General features: G+C 66.9%; 3 protein-coding genes across 3 annotated transcripts; all 3 read left to right on the top strand.

Moving 5' to 3' along the window:
* Nucleotides 1-1,697: 1,697 nt before the first annotated feature.
* Nucleotides 1,698-6,522, top strand: CDC25B (cell division cycle 25B). Its single transcript, XM_085214961.1, is given in 18 exon segments — nt 1,698-1,788; nt 1,791-1,881; nt 2,550-2,557; nt 2,560-2,664; nt 2,835-2,886; nt 3,354-3,395; nt 3,508-3,544; nt 3,660-3,752; nt 3,836-3,955; nt 4,081-4,218; nt 4,468-4,542; nt 4,654-4,830; nt 4,922-5,017; nt 5,162-5,224; nt 5,301-5,399; nt 5,500-5,633; nt 5,723-5,834; nt 5,937-6,522. Coding segments are annotated over 18 exon segments (1,659 nt in total). The 5' UTR covers nt 1,698-1,712; the 3' UTR covers nt 6,078-6,522.
* A 109-nt stretch (nt 6,523-6,631) lies between these two features.
* On the top strand, nt 6,632-7,948 carry AP5S1 (adaptor related protein complex 5 subunit sigma 1). The gene is made up of 2 exons (XM_010726841.4): nt 6,632-6,919; nt 7,265-7,948. The coding sequence occupies exons 1-2, from the start codon at nt 6,777-6,779 to the stop codon at nt 7,674-7,676; spliced, it is 555 nt and encodes a 184-aa protein (XP_010725143.4). The 5' UTR covers nt 6,632-6,776; the 3' UTR covers nt 7,677-7,948.
* A 540-nt stretch (nt 7,949-8,488) lies between these two features.
* LOC100549803 (RING finger protein 145-like) lies at nt 8,489-13,722 on the top strand. Its single transcript, XM_085214960.1, has 10 exons — nt 8,489-9,051; nt 10,282-10,390; nt 10,518-10,609; nt 11,148-11,383; nt 11,470-11,645; nt 11,741-11,881; nt 11,996-12,178; nt 12,314-12,461; nt 12,654-13,010; nt 13,085-13,722. Exons 1-10 carry the CDS (start codon nt 8,871-8,873, stop codon nt 13,580-13,582), a joined length of 2,121 nt encoding a protein of 706 aa, XP_085071086.1. The 5' UTR covers nt 8,489-8,870; the 3' UTR covers nt 13,583-13,722.
* The last annotated feature ends 3,332 nt before the right edge of the window (nt 13,723-17,054 follow it).

Raw genomic sequence — 17,054 nt, 5'->3', positions numbered from 1 at the left:
CCCCCCACACCCCATTCCCACCCTCACACGATGCTTAGGCTCACACAGCCCCCACCCAACCCTAGAGACCCCCGCCCCCCGCAGCCACGCACCCCCCTCCCCAGCCCATCTACTCACCACAACCTCCCCCAGCCATGTGCTTCCCCCCCCACCCCCCCCAATTCCAGATCCCATCCCCATTCACACCCTCATGCAACCTTTGGGCATGCACCGTGACCCCCCCAACCGTGAACCCCCCCATAACCCAGCCCTAAAAACCTCCCCCAGCCACACACCCATGCCCCCCAAAGCATGCCTCCCACGCATGCATCCCCAGCCCATCCACCCCCTATGACTCCCCCAGCCCTATAGACCCCCCCAGCCATAAACCCCCATAACCCCCCCAGCCCTTAGACCCCCTCCAAGCCATTCACCCCCACCCCAGCCCATCCATCCCCCATAACCCCCCCAGCCCTATAGACCCCCCCGGCCATTCACTCCCATCTCCCACCCCTTATAACCCCCCCAGCCATAGAATCCCATGGCCCCCCAGCCCTATAGACTTCTCCAAGCCATCCGCCCCCCATAACCCCCCCCCAATCATTTACCCCATCTCCAAGCCACCCACCCCCTATAATCCCGCAGCCATAAACCCCCGTAACCCCCCAGCCCTACAGACCCCCGCAGCCATTCATTCCCATCTCCCACCCCCTACAACTCCCCCAGCCATAGACCCCCATGCCCCCCCAGCCCTATAGACCCATCCAAGCCATCCACTCCCCATAACCCTCCCAGCCCTATAGCCCCCCCAGCCATTCACCCCCATCTCCAAGCCATCCACCCCCATGACCCCCCCAGCCATACACCCTCCCAGCTATTCACCCCCATCTCCCTCCTCCTATAACCCCCACTCATAGACCCCATAGCCCCCCCAGCCATACACCCCCCAGCTATTCACCCCCATCTCCCTCCCCCTATAACCCCCAGCCATAGACCCCACAACCCCCCCAGCCATACACCCCCCAACTATTCACCCCCATCTCCCTCCCCCTATAACCCCCAGCCATAGACCCCACAACCCCCCCAGCCATACACCCCCAAGCTATTCACCCCCATCTCCCTCCCCCTATAACCCCCCAGCCATAGACCCCCATAACCCCCCCAGCCATACACCCCCACAACCCCCCCAGCCATACACCCCCCAGCTATTCACCCCCATCTCCCTCCCCCTATAACCCCCATTCATAGACCCCACAACCCCCCCAGCCATACACCCCCCAAGCCATTCACCCCCACCCATAGACCCCCGTAACCCCCCCAGCCCTATAGACCCCCCAAGCCCCCCCCACCCCAGCCCCTCCACCCCATAACCCCCCATCCTCCTCCCCCCCCGTCGGTGCCGCCCTTGGGGCGGTTCCTGCCCCGCTCTGCTGTTATTTTTCGAACATAAATAGGGCGGTGCGGCGCTTCCTACGGGCGGCCCCCCCGGCCCGGCCCGCTCTGCCGGCCGCGCGCTTCGCTTTTCCCCTTTCCTTTTTTTTTTTTTTTTTTTTTCCCCCCTCCTTTCTTTCAAACAACTCTTTTAATTACCGCTATTTAATTATCGCTTTCTTGCATTTTCTACTTTCGATTTCGTTTTTTACTTTTTCTTTATTTTTTCACTCTTTTTTTTTTTTCTTTTCCTCTCCCCCCCCCCCCCCCCCCCCAATTCCCATCGCCATCCCTGCGCTCTCATGGAGGCACGGAGCGCCCTCAGCCCCCCGCCCCCCCCCCGGCGCCCCCGTGCGCTGCCCGGCTTGGAGGCTCTGCGGGCGGGGGGGGGCCGGCAGTATCGGGACTATCGGCGATGTCGCCCGTCACCACGTTGGCCCGCGATATGGACATGCTGACGGGGCTGGGCAGGTGAGTGGGGGGGGGGGGGTTGAGGAAGGGGTTGGGGTGTTGGGGGGGGGCTTTGGGGAGGTTTGGTTTTGGGGGGGAGCGATGGGGGGGATTTGGGATGGGGGGACTTTGGGGAGGTTTGGTTTTGGGTCTGGGTTTGAGGGGGTGTTGGGGTGGGGGGGGTTTGGGGAGGTTTGGTTTGAGGTCCGGTTTTGGGGGGGAGCGATGGAGGGGTGTTGGGGGGAGCATTGGGGAGATTTGGTTTTAGGGGGTTGTTGGATTGTGGGGGGGGTCAATAGGGGAATCTGTAGGGGAGTGATGGTATGGGGGGGTTGGGGAGGGATTAATGAGGGGATTTAATGGGGGGGTGATGGTTTGGGGGTGATGGGCTGGTGGTGGTTTGGGGGGGGCTGATCTTTAAGGGGTGTGATGGTATTGGGGGGGTTGGGAGGGCTGAAAGTATCGGGGTGTGATGGTAGTGGGGGGGCTTCGGGGGGGCGATATTGGGATTTTGGGGCACGTTGGGTTGGGGGGTGACTGGGTGGTGTTGGATATGGAGGTGATGGCTTTGGGGGGGCGATGGGGGGGGTTGGAATGGAGGTGGTGCTGAGGAGGTGTCGGCTGTGTTGGGTTGGGGGGGCGATGAGGTGCCGGTGTGAGCCGTGTGCCCCCCCCCCCCCCATGTGCAGCCACTGTGACACCCCCGGAGGAAGCTGCCGGGGGGGTCCCTGCCACGCTGCCGGCTGAGCCGTGCCTCCTCGGGATCATCCCAGGACTCCATCAGCTCCGAGGGCTCCGATGCAGGTGGTTCCCCCCCCCCCAAGCCCCCCACCCCCCCCGTCCCCCACCCCCATTCATTCCCTCCATCCCAGCTGAGCCATGCGGCATAGTGTGCCTGGGGAGGGTCCAGCCCGGGGGCCACACAAGCACCCAATGTGCCCCCTCCCTCCCCCCCCCGTGCTGCTGTCCTACAGGAGTGGGGTTGGAGTCCCCAACAGAGGAGGAACCTGAGGCCATGGAGGAAATGTGAGTGCCCCCCCACTTCCCCCCAGCACCTCCTTCAGCGCCATGCTGGGGGGGGTCAGGGCTTCCCCCCCCCCCCAGCCTTTCATTGCAGCACCCACACAGCCCGAATCCTAGTGGGTGGGGTGGGGGGGGGGGCAGGAAGCTGTGGGCTCTTCCGGGCAGTGCTGGGTGCTGGGGGGGGTGGGGTGAGGCTGATTGTGCCCCCCCACCCCGCCCGGCCGTTGGCAGATGGCAGCATGGGGACAGATGGTGATGGGGGGGGGGGGCCATTAGCATACAGGTGGGGAATGGGACTGTGGACCACCCGCGTGTACCCCCCCCCCCCCCATCAGGATCCAGGATCTGAGCCCTGAGGGCAGCAGCATTCAGCTCCCATAATGAGTGGGTGGGTTCCATGCCCCCCCCCACTTGGGGGGGGAGGAGGGGGACTATGGCCCCCCCTGACCTCAGCCCCACTTTGCCCCCAGCTTTGAGAAAGCGGTGCTGGAGGCCGGGAAGGTCATCGCAGAGTAAGTGTGGCTGTGCCCCCCGGTGCCCATCGGGGTGACCCATGGGGGGCATCTCACCCCCCCGCCCCCCCCCCATCTCATTCATTCCCTCATTTTCCCCTTCTGTCTGCAGTAAGAAATTCCTCATCCGCAGGATGCACTCACTGCCTGTAAGTGCTTGGGGCGGGGGCCCAGCAGGATCTGAGCTGGGGGGGAGCAGTGCAGTCCTGGGGGGCCGCACAGCACCGCTTAGCTCCCCCCCCCCCCCCCAATTCTGCCCCACAGCCACGGCTCCTGGGGAGCAGCCCGGCCCTGCGGGACGTCTCCAACTGCAGCACCTTCAGCAGCCCACGGGGTGGGGGGCAGCGCCGTGATGATGTGAGTGGGGCGGCAGTGCTGGGGGGGACTGGGGGGAGCAGAAGGTTGCTGTAAAACTGCGCACCCCCCCCTTTTCCTTACAGGATGGGTGTGTGTTTAAGAAGCCGCAGAGGCCGGGGCACCGCAGCCGGGTGCCGGCGATGGAGGAGGCCCTGGGGAAGGAGCCCTTTGTGCAGAGGCCCAGCTCTGCACCCAACCTGCTGGTGAGCTGGGGGGGCTCAGACACCCCCGGGCAGTGGGCTGCTCCATCTCCCTGCGTCTGTGTGGGGCCGGGCCCATTCCTCAGCTGTGGGTCCTGAACTGTGGGCTGTGTGCGTCCCCTCCCCAGTTTGATACCCCCGAGAAGGAAAACCTCCCTGAGGGCGAGAGCCCCGTGGTGCTGCGCCGCTGCTCCCTCACCTCCTCCATGGGCGATGAGGAGGAGGACGACGGCTTCATGGAGATCCTGGATGAGGAGGAGATGAAGGTAAGGAGGGGAGGGAGTGCCTGGGGGGCACCCACAGCCCCCGCCTCACGGCTGCCGCGCCATGGGGTCCCTCTGCTCCCCCCACATTCTGGGCCACGCTTTGCTCAGGGTGGGCAGCTGCCAAAGGCAAGGTGGTGTCAGAGGGGCAGGGGAACACCCCGAGATTTGGGACAGCTGTTCCTGCAGCTGTCAGCCTTGCCCTGGTTGGGCTTAAATCTCCTCCCCCATCTCTGCCCATTGCATCTCCAGGGTGAAGCAGAGGTGCCGCCGGGCATGGCGAGCCTGCTGACCGCACCGCTGGTGAGAAAGGAGGAGGCAGAGCCGGTGGGTGCAGCTCCATACGGGGACCCTGGGGGGGTGATGGGAGCCCCTGGGGGTGTCCAGATCCCAGGGCATCAACGTGGGGCTCTTCATCCCCCCCCCCCCCCCCAGCAGCGTCCCTCCAAGCGCAGCAAGTGCCGGCAGCTGTTCCGCTCGCCCTCCATGCCCAGCAGTGTCATCCGGCCCATCCTGAAGCGCATCGAGCGGCCGCACAGCCACGACACCCCCATCAAAAGCAAGCGGCGCCGCAGCCTGGCCGGCACCCCTGGGGAGGGGGCGGCGACGGAGCCGGTGGGTGATGGGGATGGGGGAGCTGGGGGGGCTGAGTCCCTCGGGGTGCTGCTGAGCCGTGCGTGGGGTGTTGGGGGGTTTCTGGCTGCAGAAAGCACGGCTGCTGCGCTCCCGGTCCTTCTGCCAAGAGGAAATTGAGAACATGTTGGCCAACGACCAGCGGGAGCTCATCGGGGACTTCTCCAAGGTGGGGATGTGGGGACGGAGGAGGTCACGGTGCCTTCTGTCCCTGCAGAGCAGGGGGTCAGCGGGGCCGAGCTGGGCTATAAGCTGTCGCCGTAACCCGGGTTGGTGGGAGCAGCCCCTGACCCCACGCACCTCTGTCCTCCAGACATACCTGCTGCAGACGGTGGAGGGCAAGCACCAGGACCTCAAGTACATCTCCCCCGAAATGGTAACGGGGGTGCAGCCCCACACACACCCCCTCCCCCCAGGGCTGACACGCAGTGTGACGCGCTGTGCTCCCACAGATGGTGGCAGTGCTGAGCGGGCATTTCAGCAGCGCCATCGAGAGCTGTGTGATCGTGGACTGCCGCTACCCCTACGAGTACGAGGGGGGGCACATCAAGGTCAGAGCCACGGGTCGTGAAACACCAAAGCTCGGAGCAGCTCTCGGTGCTCCCACAGGGGGCTGTAGGGCGGGATGAAGGCTCCTCTTCCTCCTCGCAGGGTGCTGTCAATCTGCCCATGGAGGAGGACGTGGAGGAGTTCCTGCTGAAGAAGCCCATCGTGCCCTTTGATGCGAGCAAGCGTGTGATCGTCATCTTCCACTGCGAGTTCTCCTCTGAGCGGGGGCCCAGGATGTAGGTCAAAGCGGGGGGCTTCTTGGAGGTGGCTTTTGGGGGATCGTTGTGACCCTCTGGCCTGTTGTCGTCACCGTCTGCTTCCTCAGGTGCCGCTTTGTCCGGGAGAAGGATCGTGCCTGCAATGAGTACCCACACCTGCACTACCCCGAGCTGTACGTCCTGAAGGGAGGGTACCGGGAGTTCTTCCCCCAGTACCAGGTGACTCCCCCCCGTCCTTCCCCACCCCCAGCCTCGATGCCACCCGCACGGATGGCGCTGGCAGGGCGCGTTGCTGGCTCTGACGGGGCCGTGGGTGCGCAGGCACACTGTGAGCCGCAGGACTACCGGCCCATGCACCACGCTGACTTCAAGGAGGATCTCCGCAAGTGCCGCCTGAAGAGCCGCACCTGGGCGGGCGAGCGCAGCAAACGGGAGCTGTACAGCCGCCTGAAGAACTGCTGAGAGCCCCGCACCGCGGGCCGGGACCCGGGACTGGGTTTCACTCTTCCAGCCCCGAGGTGGAGGGAGGAGCCCGAGGGGGGACGGCGGAGGGAGGCCTGAGCCGCGCTGCAGCCATCGCTGCCGCATCCCAGGCGCCCTCCTCAGCGTTCCCAGCTCCGGGCTCTGCCCTCTGCCCCTCCCCGGAGCGCGGCGCCCCTTCCTGAGCAGCGGGGCTCCGCAGAAAGCACTTAAGCCTCTGGGCAGCCCGAAGGGAGCGGCAGGCCTCGGGCTGCCCCCGTGTGAGGCTCCGGAGCGGCCGGGGCTGCAGTTTGCCCCCGCCCTTCGCGCTCAGCTCCCCGGCGCGTAACCGCGTGTAACCGGAGAATAAAGGCCCCGAGGCCGCGGCGGGAGCAGCGCCGTGTGCGAGGTGCCGGCCGCGCGGAGCCCATCCCGCCTCCCCAATGAACTCTGCTGTCCACTTCCTTCTTCCGCCCCTCCACCGATCAGCGCGGACTTCCGGTGTCCCCGTGACCAATGGCGGCTCGCTACTGTCACGTGTAGGGTGCCATCGTGGCATCGGGTCGCGCGCAACTCTCTCTCTGATCATTAACCAATCGTAGCCGAGGGTTTTCGCGGCACCAATCACGGCTAAGTTCCGGCTCACCAGCGCTGTCCATTCCCACCTTCCCTTCCGCCTCACGTGACGCGCGGCGCGTTGCCATGGTGCTGGCCTTCGTGCTGCTGTCCCCGGGCGGACCCCCCCCCGTAGGCCCCGGGCCGTGCCGCGTGCTGTACGCGCGGTGCTTCGGGCCGCCTCCACAGGGCCGCCTCCTCCGTAAGGAGCAGCTGCTGGCGGTGGCCAGGTAATTGGGGCGGGGGCTGGGAGCGGCGGGACCCTCCCCCGAATCCACCTCAGCGGGCCCCGCCGGGTCTTAGAACCCCGTAATGGGGGAGGGGGAGCGAAGAACCCACCGCTAAGGGAACCCCGGGCCGTGGGACCCCTTCCTGTGTGAACGCTGGGGCTGGGGGCTATAGAACTGTGACCCCCTCACGGTATAGCATTCACCGTGGGTGCGAATTGCCCTGTGTGCAGGGGATGGGAGGGGATGACAGGGCCGTGCTACAACCCTGGGGGTCCCACCGACCCCCGCCCCTCCAAGCGTTGCTGAGACCACTGGGGAGGGTCCCTCACCCCATTGTACCCCCAGGCAGGTCGCCAGCCATTGCCACCTGCAGCAAGCGTCCTCCGGCCGCCCCGCAGCTCTGACGCTGCCCGAAGATCCTGCACCGCTCCACACAGCCCCGGGGGGGCTCTTCCAGCTGCACCCCGGAGACCCCTTTCCCGGCCGTGTGACAGTGACGTGGCTGGCAGCGACAGCCGTGGCTTTCGCCCTGGTGTGTGAACCCCACGAGAACCTGGCTCTGGCTGAGGTCGCCCTGCGGCTCCTGGCGACGCGGCTCATGGCCGTCCTGCGGCCGCCTGGACCCGCCGTGCTGCTGCGGCCCGACGCCGCCGACCTCCTCCTAGACCGCCTGCTGCCCCACGGACAGCTCCTCTTCCTCAGCCAGAACTTCCTGCAGGCCCTGGAGCGGGACGGGGCCAGGAGAGCGGCGCGCTGAGCTGTGCGGGGGAGCTTTGTTGGAAAGCACGGACAGCCGTGGTGGTCGCTCAGCCCAGAGCCCCCCGGCCACGATGGGCACTGCTGCCCGGGGCCCCTGATGGGGGTTGAGGACAGCCAGGTTGGCTTCCTGCACCCGCTGCCACCGGATACCTCGCCCAGCCCAAACCTCGCCCACGCCTTGTGCTGAAAGCACCACGTGAGCAACTTGGGGCCTTTTGGGGTTGTTTTTGGTTCACCTCTGGAAATAAATTCACACGTGCAGAAACAGCATTCTGGCAAACAGTTCAGGGTGTGAAACTCCGCTCCCCCATAGTCACCTCTGGGCTGTCCCACCTCCCGGGCTGGCAGTGGGAAGCAGAGCCAGAGCTCATCTGCACTGCAGCCCATAGCGTGCTTGGGCTGGAAGGGACCTTTAATGCCGTGTAGTCCCAAGCCCTGCTGTGGCAGGGACACCTCCTCCAGGCCAGGCTGCTCACAGCCCCGTCCAGCCTGGCCTCCAATGCCAAACTGCTGTGAATTATGGAACGTGATTCTTTGGACTCCAGGAGAAGGAATCCCTGAGGTTTGCAACAGCCGCCAGGGACGGCGATCCCTCTCAAAATGGCGGCGGACCGCCCTCACGGCTGCCCGCATCCAAGATGGCCGACTCGAGGTGACGGCGCGATGACGTGATAGGAGGGCGCCGCGTCGGAAAGGGCCGCCCCACTTTGCCCTTAACCAAGATAGCGGAGCCCGCGTGGATAATGGGGCTCTGCGCCCTTTTCTAAGATGGCGGACGCGGCGTCAAAAGAAGGCGGGCCTTCGCGCGAGGCCTTTCCGCTACGCGGCGCAGCGTAGCGTAGGGGCGGGGCGGGAGAAAGCGAAAGTGGCGGAGGGACCGTTGTAGCGGCGGCGGGAGCGGGGCCCGCCCCGGCGGGAAGGCCGGCGAGAAGCCGGAGGGGGACGGCGCCTTTCTGGGCGCGGGTAGAGCGCCCTCCGCCGGGCCGGAGGAGTTCCGCAGGCAGTCCCTTAAGGGGAGGGGTCCCCACCGTCCCCCTGGAGCCGGGCCCCGGGACGCGGGGACCCCCCTGCCCGCCTCGAGCGGCGGCCGGGGACGCGCCGACTCCTCCGCGGGGCGCCGCAGGGCTCGGGGACCGCGCCGTCCCCCCGCGCCGGGGTCCCCCGTCCCCTCCTCCCGGCGGGACCCCCGGCCATGCCGCGGCTGGAGGCGGCGGCCAACGTGGTGCTGCGGGTGCCGGCGCTGGCCCTGCTGGACCTGCTGTACCGCTGGGACGCCGCGGCCGTCGCCGAGCTGCTGCGGCCCCGGCACGGGGACGGCATCCGCGGGGACGCCCTGCTGCGGCCGCGGGCACTGCGGGGAGCATCCTGCGTGGGTGAGGGAGAGCGGGGCCGGCGGGCCTGGGGGGCGGGGGGGCGGCCCGGGGTCTGGGGGGAGCGGGGCCAAAGGCCGGCACGGGCCGGGGGGGTGGGGACAGCGTGGGTGTGCCAGGGCTGCTCTGTGCCCTGCCTGGGATGGGGACAGAGGACAGACCACGGTTTAGATGCGTTTGGGCCATTCTGTGGCCCGCCCAGACTGGGGACACCTCGAGGCCTACCCAGGTTGGGGACACACTGGGGACACCCCAGGGCCTGGCCGTGGTGGGGACGTAGTGGGGCTGCTTTGAGGCCTGCTCAAGCTGGGGACACCCCAAGGACTGGTTACCCTGGGGACAAATGTGGGGACAGCCCAAGGCCTTAACAGGTTGGGTTACCCCAAAGCCTGACTGCCCTGGGGACATGGTGGGGACACCCCAGGTCCTACATGTGTTGGGGCCACTCTATGGCCTACCCAGGTTGGGGACACACTGAGGGCACCCCAAGGCCTGACATGGGGACACCGCAGGGCCTGGCCGTGTTGGGGACATAGCGGGGCTGCTTTGAGGCCTGCTCAAGCCGGGGACACCCAAAGGCCTGGCTGCACTGGGGACAGCCCAAGGCCCACCCAAGCTGGGGACACACTGAGGGCACCCCAAGGCCTGACATGGGACACCCCAGGGCCTGGCCATGCCGGGGGTGTGCTGGGGATACCCCAGAGTCTAGCTGTGTTAGGGCCGTTCTGTGGCTGTTCAGGCTGGGGACGCCACAAGGACTGACCGTGGTGGGGACACCCCAAGGCCTGGCCATGCTGGGAGCGCCCCGGGTGTTAGGATGCGTTAGGGCCTTTCTAAAGCCTGGCTGCACTGGGGATGCCCAAAGGCCTGGCTGTGTTGGGACACGGAGGGACACCCCAGGGCCTGGCCACGCTGAGGACGTGGTGATCTTAGGGACCAGGCCGTCCCCACAGCCAGCAGGTGCCGCATCCCCAGCTCTGTTCTCTCGTGTGCCCTGGCAGCGGGGTCAGGCATGGCAGCCATTTGGGGTGACAGCAGGGCAGGGCTGGGGACGGTGCCACCCTCACAGTCTCACCTCATTCTCCTCTCCTGTGCCACGTCAGAGAGGCAGGGCGCGGGGTGCTGAGCCCTCCATCTGCTCTGGGGACGAGGGACACGTGTGCAGTGCCAGGAGAGTCCCCAGATGGCTGTAAGCCCAGCAGGCGGCTGTAAGCCCACCCTCCCTCTCTGCAGGACACGTTCTGTGCGTGGTGCTGCTGGTGCTGCCCGTGCGCTCCCTGGTCAGGCTCTACCTCCACCTGCTCACCGCACTGCTGCTCTGTGCGGGGCACCAGAGGGCCAGGTGAGCCCTGCGTGGGGATGGGGCCGTCTGGGGGGTCTGGGGGTCGTGCAGGGTGCCGCGGGCACTTTGGGGTGGGCTGCGGGGCTGTGTAGTGATGCGGGACGGTGCTTACCCTCTCTCTGTGCAGTGATTATGTCCACCATGAGCTGGAGCGTGGGTTCCAGGGGGCTGTGTACAGCGACATGGCAGAGTTTGGCCGCTTCACCACCGCCCTCGCAGGTGAGCTGGAGTGGGGGGAGCTCCCCTTGAGCATCCTGGGCCCCCCTGTCCGTGTCCCTGGTGTGGACAGCAGCACCGGAAGGGTGGGAAGTGGCTGCAGGGTTGGGGACGAGGCAGGGGATTCCTGCAGCGTCACTCCAGGCCTGAACATTCTCCCCTTAGCAAGAAGTGGAAAGCAGCAAAGCTTTCAAGCAGCTGGCATCGGGTGGATTGACCCTTCCTGGGTCCCCAGGCTGGGTTACTCGCACTGCTGCACATCCCAGGCATAAGCGGGGGGGGATCCAGAGGAGCCCCAGGGCCTTTCCCTTGCCCCAGCCATCCCAGGGTTTGCAGGGGAAGGGCTGAGCCCCCCCTCCGAGTCCTGCTCAGGCAGTCTTGGGGTGTTGTGTCCCGCTTGTGGCTGAGCATGGCCTCTCCTGGTGTCTCCCCAAGCCCCCCGCCCTTGTTTCGAGCTGGTGGCCCGTGCCCAAGTGTCAGGTGGCCATGCTGGGGTCAGAGTTGTGTGGGGCCAACCCAGATGGCCCTGCTTCCTCCACAGGCCAGGTCTGCATCTGCATCCTGTGTGCATTACTGATGAGGACCCGGCAAGCCTGGCTGTTTGCCGCCCCTCTGCTGCCCGTGCTGGCCCGGCTCTGCGGCTTCCCCCTCCATGCCCTGCCCCTGGCCAACACTTTCGCTGCCATCCTCACCAGCATGGAGGTGCTGTACGTGCTCAGCTCCCACATCCTCATCCCCTTCCAGCTGGCTGCTGCCGCCTGCCGCGAGATCTTGCAGGTAAGCGGGGCTGCCGGCTCGGCTGGCCGGATCTCCTGTCCTGGTCAGGGTGGATCCCGCCCCACCTGAGCTGCCCTGCCCCACAGGCCATGGAGCTGTACCGGCTGCTGGCGCTGGGGGTTTCTCTCTGGAGCCAGCTGTCCGTCCCCCTCCTCTTCCTCGTTTTCTGGCTGGTGCTCTTCTCCCTGCGCCTCTCCTCCTTCCTGGCCTCCTCCAGCAGCCCCGTGGCCCAGCAGGGGCTGCTCTTCGTCCTGCTCAGCAGGTAGGAGCCCCCCGAGCTCTGCCTTCCCCCCGCCTGGCGATGGGAGGAGGGGGGCTGGGTGCTGGCCGTGCCGTGCTCAGCCCTCTCCCTTGCAGCGTGGCCGAGTGCTGCAGCACGCCCTACTCCCTCATCGGCCTCACCTTCACCGTCTCCTACCTGGCCCTGGGCGTGCTCAACCTCTGCAAATTTTACCTGCTGGGCTTTGGTGCCTTCCAGAATGGCAACGTCATGCACAGGTGAGCGCGGCTGGGGGCGTGGGGAGGGCAGGGGGCGACCCCTGTGGGATCCCAGCACGGGATGGTGGCGTCGGGAGCGCTGGGACCCCCGGCCTCACTGCCCGCTCCATGCAGGGGGGTGACGGAGGGTGTGACGCTGCTGCTGCTGGCGCTGCAGACGGGGCTGCTCGACCTGCAGGTCCTCCAGCGGACCTTCCTCCTCAGCATCATCCTCTTCATCGTGGTGACGTCCACGCTGCAGTCCATGATCGAGATCGCTGACCCCATCGTGCTGGCGCTCGGGGCCTCCCGCAGCAGGTACCCACCTGGGGGCTTGGGGGGGAGCAACCCCTCCGCCCTGCCCAGGGGGCCGGAGCTGGGGACAGGCAGCCGTGGGCGCTGCTGTGGGGGTGCCCAGCTGGGAAGCACCCCTGGCTGAGCCGCACCCCCCAGGAGCCTCTGGAAGCATTTCCGCGGTGTCAGCATGTGCCTCTTCTTGCTGATCTTCCCCTGCTTCATGGCCTACAAGATCGCACACTTCTTCCACCTGGACTTCTGGCTGCTCATCCTGGTCTCCAGTTGCATGCTCACCTCCCTGCAGGTACGGGGGGCTCCCTGCCCGCACCCTGCTCCCGTCCCCCCGTGTCCCAGGAGCTGCCCGGCCCCATTCCCCGGCCCTTAGGAGGGCACCGTGCCCCGCTCGCGCGCGCGGCGTCGGCCAGAGCCACCGGGGAGGCCGGACGAGGGTCTGGAGGCCAGCAGCACGTGTCCCACGTGTCCCACGGCCCTGCAGGTGATGGGCACGCTCTTCATCTACGCTCTGTTCATGGTGGAGCTGCTCCAGGACACGCCGCTGGAGCGCATGGATGAGATCATCTACTGCGTGAACGCGGTGAGCCGGGTGCTGGAGTTCCTGGTGGCTGTGTGCGTGGTGGCCTACGGCACCTGGGAGTCCCTGTTCGGGGAGTGGAGCTGGATGGGAGCCTCGGTCATCATCATCCACTCCTACTTCAACGTCTGGCTGCGCGCCCAGTCGGGCTGGCGGAGCTTCCTGCTGCGTCGCGAGGCTGCCAAGAAGATCAGCTCCCTGCCCCGGGCGACGCGCGGGCAGCTGAGGGACCACAACGACGTCTGCGCCATCTGCTTCCAGGTGAGCCCCCCTGGAGGACCCCGTTCTGCCCCGGGGTCCCGGCGCCCCGGCTGACGGCCCCTCTGTGCCCGCAGGACATGCAGGTGGCCGTCGTCACCTCCTGCCACCACTTCTTCCACGGCGCCTGCCTCCGCAAGTGGCTCTACGTGCAGGACTCGTGTCCCATGTGCCACCAGCGGGTCACGCCGGCGGCCACCAAGGAGGACGGCGACGCGGGCGCGGCGGCTCGGCCGGTGCCGGCCCACGAGGACGAGGTGCGGGGGGACGGAGGAGCGCCGGCCCGGCCCCGGCGGGACGGAGCGGCCCCGGGAGAGCCGCTCGGTGGGGGCGGCGGGGCTTCCCGGGACGACGGGGCCGGGGTCAGCGGCCCCCGCCTCTCTGCTCGTCCCGACCCCCCCGCTCCGGGGGAAGGAGAAGCGGCTGCCGTCCCGCCGCCCAGCCCCCGTCCCGGCGCCGCGCCCCGTACGGACGGCCCCCCCCGGCAGCCGGCGCCCTCGGCTGCCAGCACGGACCGCTCTGCCCTCGGCGCGGGGCGCGGCCAGGACGGCAGCGGCGATCCCCGCCTCTCCTAGCGCAGCCGTCCGCCCCCCCCCCCCGGTGCTGGGGGTCTCCGGGCCCACCGGGACGGGGCCGCGCAGGGACTGGGAGCAGACGAAGCCGAGCGCCGGCACCGTGCAGCTCGAGGACTTTTTGCAATAAATCCGGAGCTGAAGCCGCTGGGCCCGAGCCCCTTGGAGCCGCGCTTGCTGCCGCCCGAGACCCCCCGCGGGCCGGCGGGACCCCCCAGAGCTCCGCCCTGCGCTGCCCGCCTGCCTGCCGGCCTTCCGCACCAGGGGCACGGACGGCACGTGCTGGTGGCTGGCAGGGCTTTGGTGGCGCGGGATGGCGCAGGGATGGCGCGGGCTCGGCAGGGGGCTGGGCGCCCCAAGGCGTCTCTGCCAGCTTTGCCACCAAACCCCGTTACCCCGCTCCCGTCCCCGTGCCGGAGTGGCACCGCGGGCCCCCTGCGCTCCCAGCTCGGCCTCAGAGGCACCAGGGGCCCCACGGGCTCCCCATCCCCCGGTGCTTTGGGGTCGGTGCCGTGCGGGCAGGAGCCGGGATGTGAGGAGGGGTCCCAGGCGTGGGGCCCAGCCCTCCCGTGGGCACGCAGCCCTTCTGGAAGCCCCTTAAGCTGCCTGGAAGGGAGAGGAGGGAGAGTCCCAAGGGCCGGACCCCCCTTCCAGCTCAGCCCCACCCTGCACTTATCCTGACGCCGCGTCCCAGTGGGGCCGCGCAGCCCATTAGCAGGAGGGAGAGAGAAGCGCTGATGAAACGCATTCGGGGTGAGGCAAACAGCGGCGAGACCCTCCTCCCCCCCTCCTCCAGCCCTGCACCGCTGCTCTGCGCCCCCAGAGCCGCGTGGGGCTCCGCACCCTCCGTGCCCCTCTGGCAGAGCACAGGGGTGCAGGGCTGGGGGGGGCACCGGGGGTCCGGGCAGGGGGTGGGGTAAGGATGCGATGGGATGCAGGGGGGTCCGTCCTTCCCTTGGAGCGGCAATGAGGGAACTCCCCGTGCTACTTTTTGGGGCTCTGCCCGCTCTGAGGACAAGAGATGCTCCCGTGCCCACCTCCCCATAGGCGGGGCAGCCCCCCGGTGCTCCCCCCCCCCGCAGCCTCCCTGCCTCCATTAGGGCCCCATTTCTAGAGCTGTGCCAGGGAACGCAGCTCCCTGCGGGCTCTGCCAGCGTCCCCTGGGCACTGCCTGGAAGTGAGAGATGGGGGGGCTGCTGGGGGGGGGTGGGGGGGGGTCCCCTCGGTGCTGCCCAGCCCTGGGATCACACAGCTGGTAATGTGGAGCAGGAATGGGGTGCTCTGAAGGGAGGCTGGGGGAGCCCCAACTGGAGGGATGGAGGGGAATAGGGGTATAGGGAAGGATGGTGAGGTATGGGGGGATAAAGGGAGGGAGGGAGGGAGAGATGTAGGGGTATAGGGAGGGATGGAGGGAGGGATGGAGGAAAAGGGATGAAGGAATGGAGAGGGGGAGGGATTAGGGACAGGGGAATGGATGTAGGGACAGAGGGATGGACAGATGCAGGGATAGAGGAACGGAGAAGTGGATGGAGGGATATGGGGGATGTAGAAATATAGGGAGGGAGGATTGTAGGGATGGATGGAGGGATGGAGGAGGAGGAGGGATGGAGGGTGGGTAGGTGGGTCAGTTAAGAAGATGGGCAGATGGCTGGAGAGGAAGATGGGGTGGGTGGATGGACGGACACAGGGATGGGCAGATGGACGTAGGGATGGGTGGACATAGGGATGGATGGACATAGGGATGGATGGACATAGGGATGGATGGACATAGGGATGGGTGGACATAGGGATGGATGGACATAAGGATGGATGGACATAGGGGTGGATGGACATAGGGATGGATGGACATAGGGATGGATGGACATAGGGGTGGATGGACGTAGGGGTGGATGGACATAGGGATGGATGGACATAGGGGTGGATGGACATAGGGATGGATGGACATAGGGATGGATGGACATAGGGATGGATGGACGTAGGGGTGGATGGACGTAGGGGTGGATGGACGTAGGGGTGGATGGACGTAGGGGTGGATGGACATAAGGATGGATGGACATAGGGATGGATGGACATAAGGATGGATGGACATAGGGGTGGATGGACATAGGGGTGGATGGACATAGGGATGGATGGACATAGGGGTGGATGGACATAGGGGTGGATGGACATAGGGGTGGATGGACATAAGGATGGATGGACATAGGGGTGGATGGACATAGGGATGGATGGACATAGGGGTGGATGGACATAGGGATGGAAATGATGGATGGACATAGGGATGGATGGACATAAGGATGGGGATGGACATAGGGGTGGATGGACATAGGGATGTATGGTGACCCCGCAGGGCAGCCCCCTCCCACAGGAGCTGGTCGTGCTCTGTGTGGGGGGGATTTTGCCCCATCTGGCTTTGTCCTTCCCAGCTCCATTCCATGCTGCAGCTGGAGGTGGGACTGAATGGAGCCAGGCACACATCGACCCCACAGCCCCAGGACGGCAGTGCTGTGTGATGGGGCCGTGGAGGAGGGGCGGGGGGTTGTTTTGTTTATAGGATTGAGGTCCTTCTGCAGTGTCTTAGGCAGAACTATGGGGTCATTCTGGGGCATCTGTGGGACCACAATTTGGGGTTGCTTTGGGGTGCGTTGGGCAGCACCCACATGAGGAACGCGGGGTCCTTTAGGGCCGTCGTGGGTGACGCAGCGGGGTCGTTCTGGGATCCCCACTTTGGGGTCCTCTTGGGGTATCGGGTGGTGCGGCGGGTTTACTGCAGAGCACCCAGATTCGGACCAGCAGCAGATGTGGGTCCTTTTGGGCTGTCCTGGACCCGCTCTGGGGTCCTTTGGGGTGGTTCTGTGTGCCGCAGGACCAGGGCTGGGCAGCTCGGATGGTGCAGAAAGGTTCCGGGGCGCCCCATGCCCGGGTTTGCCCGTGTTGGTTGGGATGCCTTGGGCAGCACCTGCAGGACCAGCGCTGGGTCCTCGCAGGGTCCCGCGGGCGGTGCAGAGCTTATTTGGGATACCCGCAGCCCAGCTTATAGGGGCGCCCTGCGGCCGTTCAGGGCGACCCACGAGGCCGATCCGGCCCATTTTGGGGTATTTCATGGGCTGTCTCTCCGGGATTCCCCCACACCCGCACTCGGCTCCCATCGGGTCGCGCTGACCCCCGGAGCGTCCCGGCCCCCCCCGGCCGTTCTCCCACCGCGCTGTCCCCCATCGGGGCCGTTCCCCCCGTGCCCCCCCCCGGCCTCGTCCGCGACGGCGCTGCCCGCGGAGCCCCTCGGCGGCGCGGGGAGGGGCCGCTCCTCCCCGGAATGATGTCAGCCTGCCCGGCCGCGGCCCCCGCCTCCCCCGGCGGCTCCGGCCCTCCCTCCCCGGGGAGGCGGCGGCGGCATGGCCCGGGCCGGCGGGGCGGCGGGGCCGCGGCGGCGGCGGGTGCTGCTGCTGATGGTGCTGGTGGAGGCGGGGGGGCGGCGGGG

The sequence above is a fragment of the Meleagris gallopavo genome, chromosome 35, assembly GCF_905368555.1.
Source record: "Meleagris gallopavo chromosome 35, MGAL_WU_HG_1.1, whole genome shotgun sequence".
Taxonomy (NCBI): Eukaryota; Metazoa; Chordata; class Aves; order Galliformes; family Phasianidae; genus Meleagris; species Meleagris gallopavo.
The sequence above is the reverse complement of the archived record's forward strand: the minus strand, read 5'-3'. Positions and strand labels throughout refer to the sequence as shown.

Bases quoted from the DNA above. Each gene is read 5' to 3' on its own strand.
- AP5S1 (XM_010726841.4), top strand. From the start codon at position 6,777: ATGGTGCTGGCCTTCGTGCTGCTGTCCCCGGGCGGACCCCCCCCCGTA. The intron at 6,920-7,264 runs GTAATTGGGGCG...TTGTACCCCCAG, and splicing joins CAGCTGCTGGCGGTGGCCAG to GCAGGTCGCCAGCCATTGCC.
- LOC100549803 (XM_085214960.1), top strand. From the start codon at position 8,871: ATGCCGCGGCTGGAGGCGGCGGCCAACGTGGTGCTGCGGGTGCCGGCG. The intron at 11,882-11,995 runs GTGAGCGCGGCT...CGCTCCATGCAG, and splicing joins AATGGCAACGTCATGCACAG to GGGGGTGACGGAGGGTGTGA. The intron at 12,462-12,653 runs GTACGGGGGGCT...ACGGCCCTGCAG, and splicing joins GCATGCTCACCTCCCTGCAG to GTGATGGGCACGCTCTTCAT.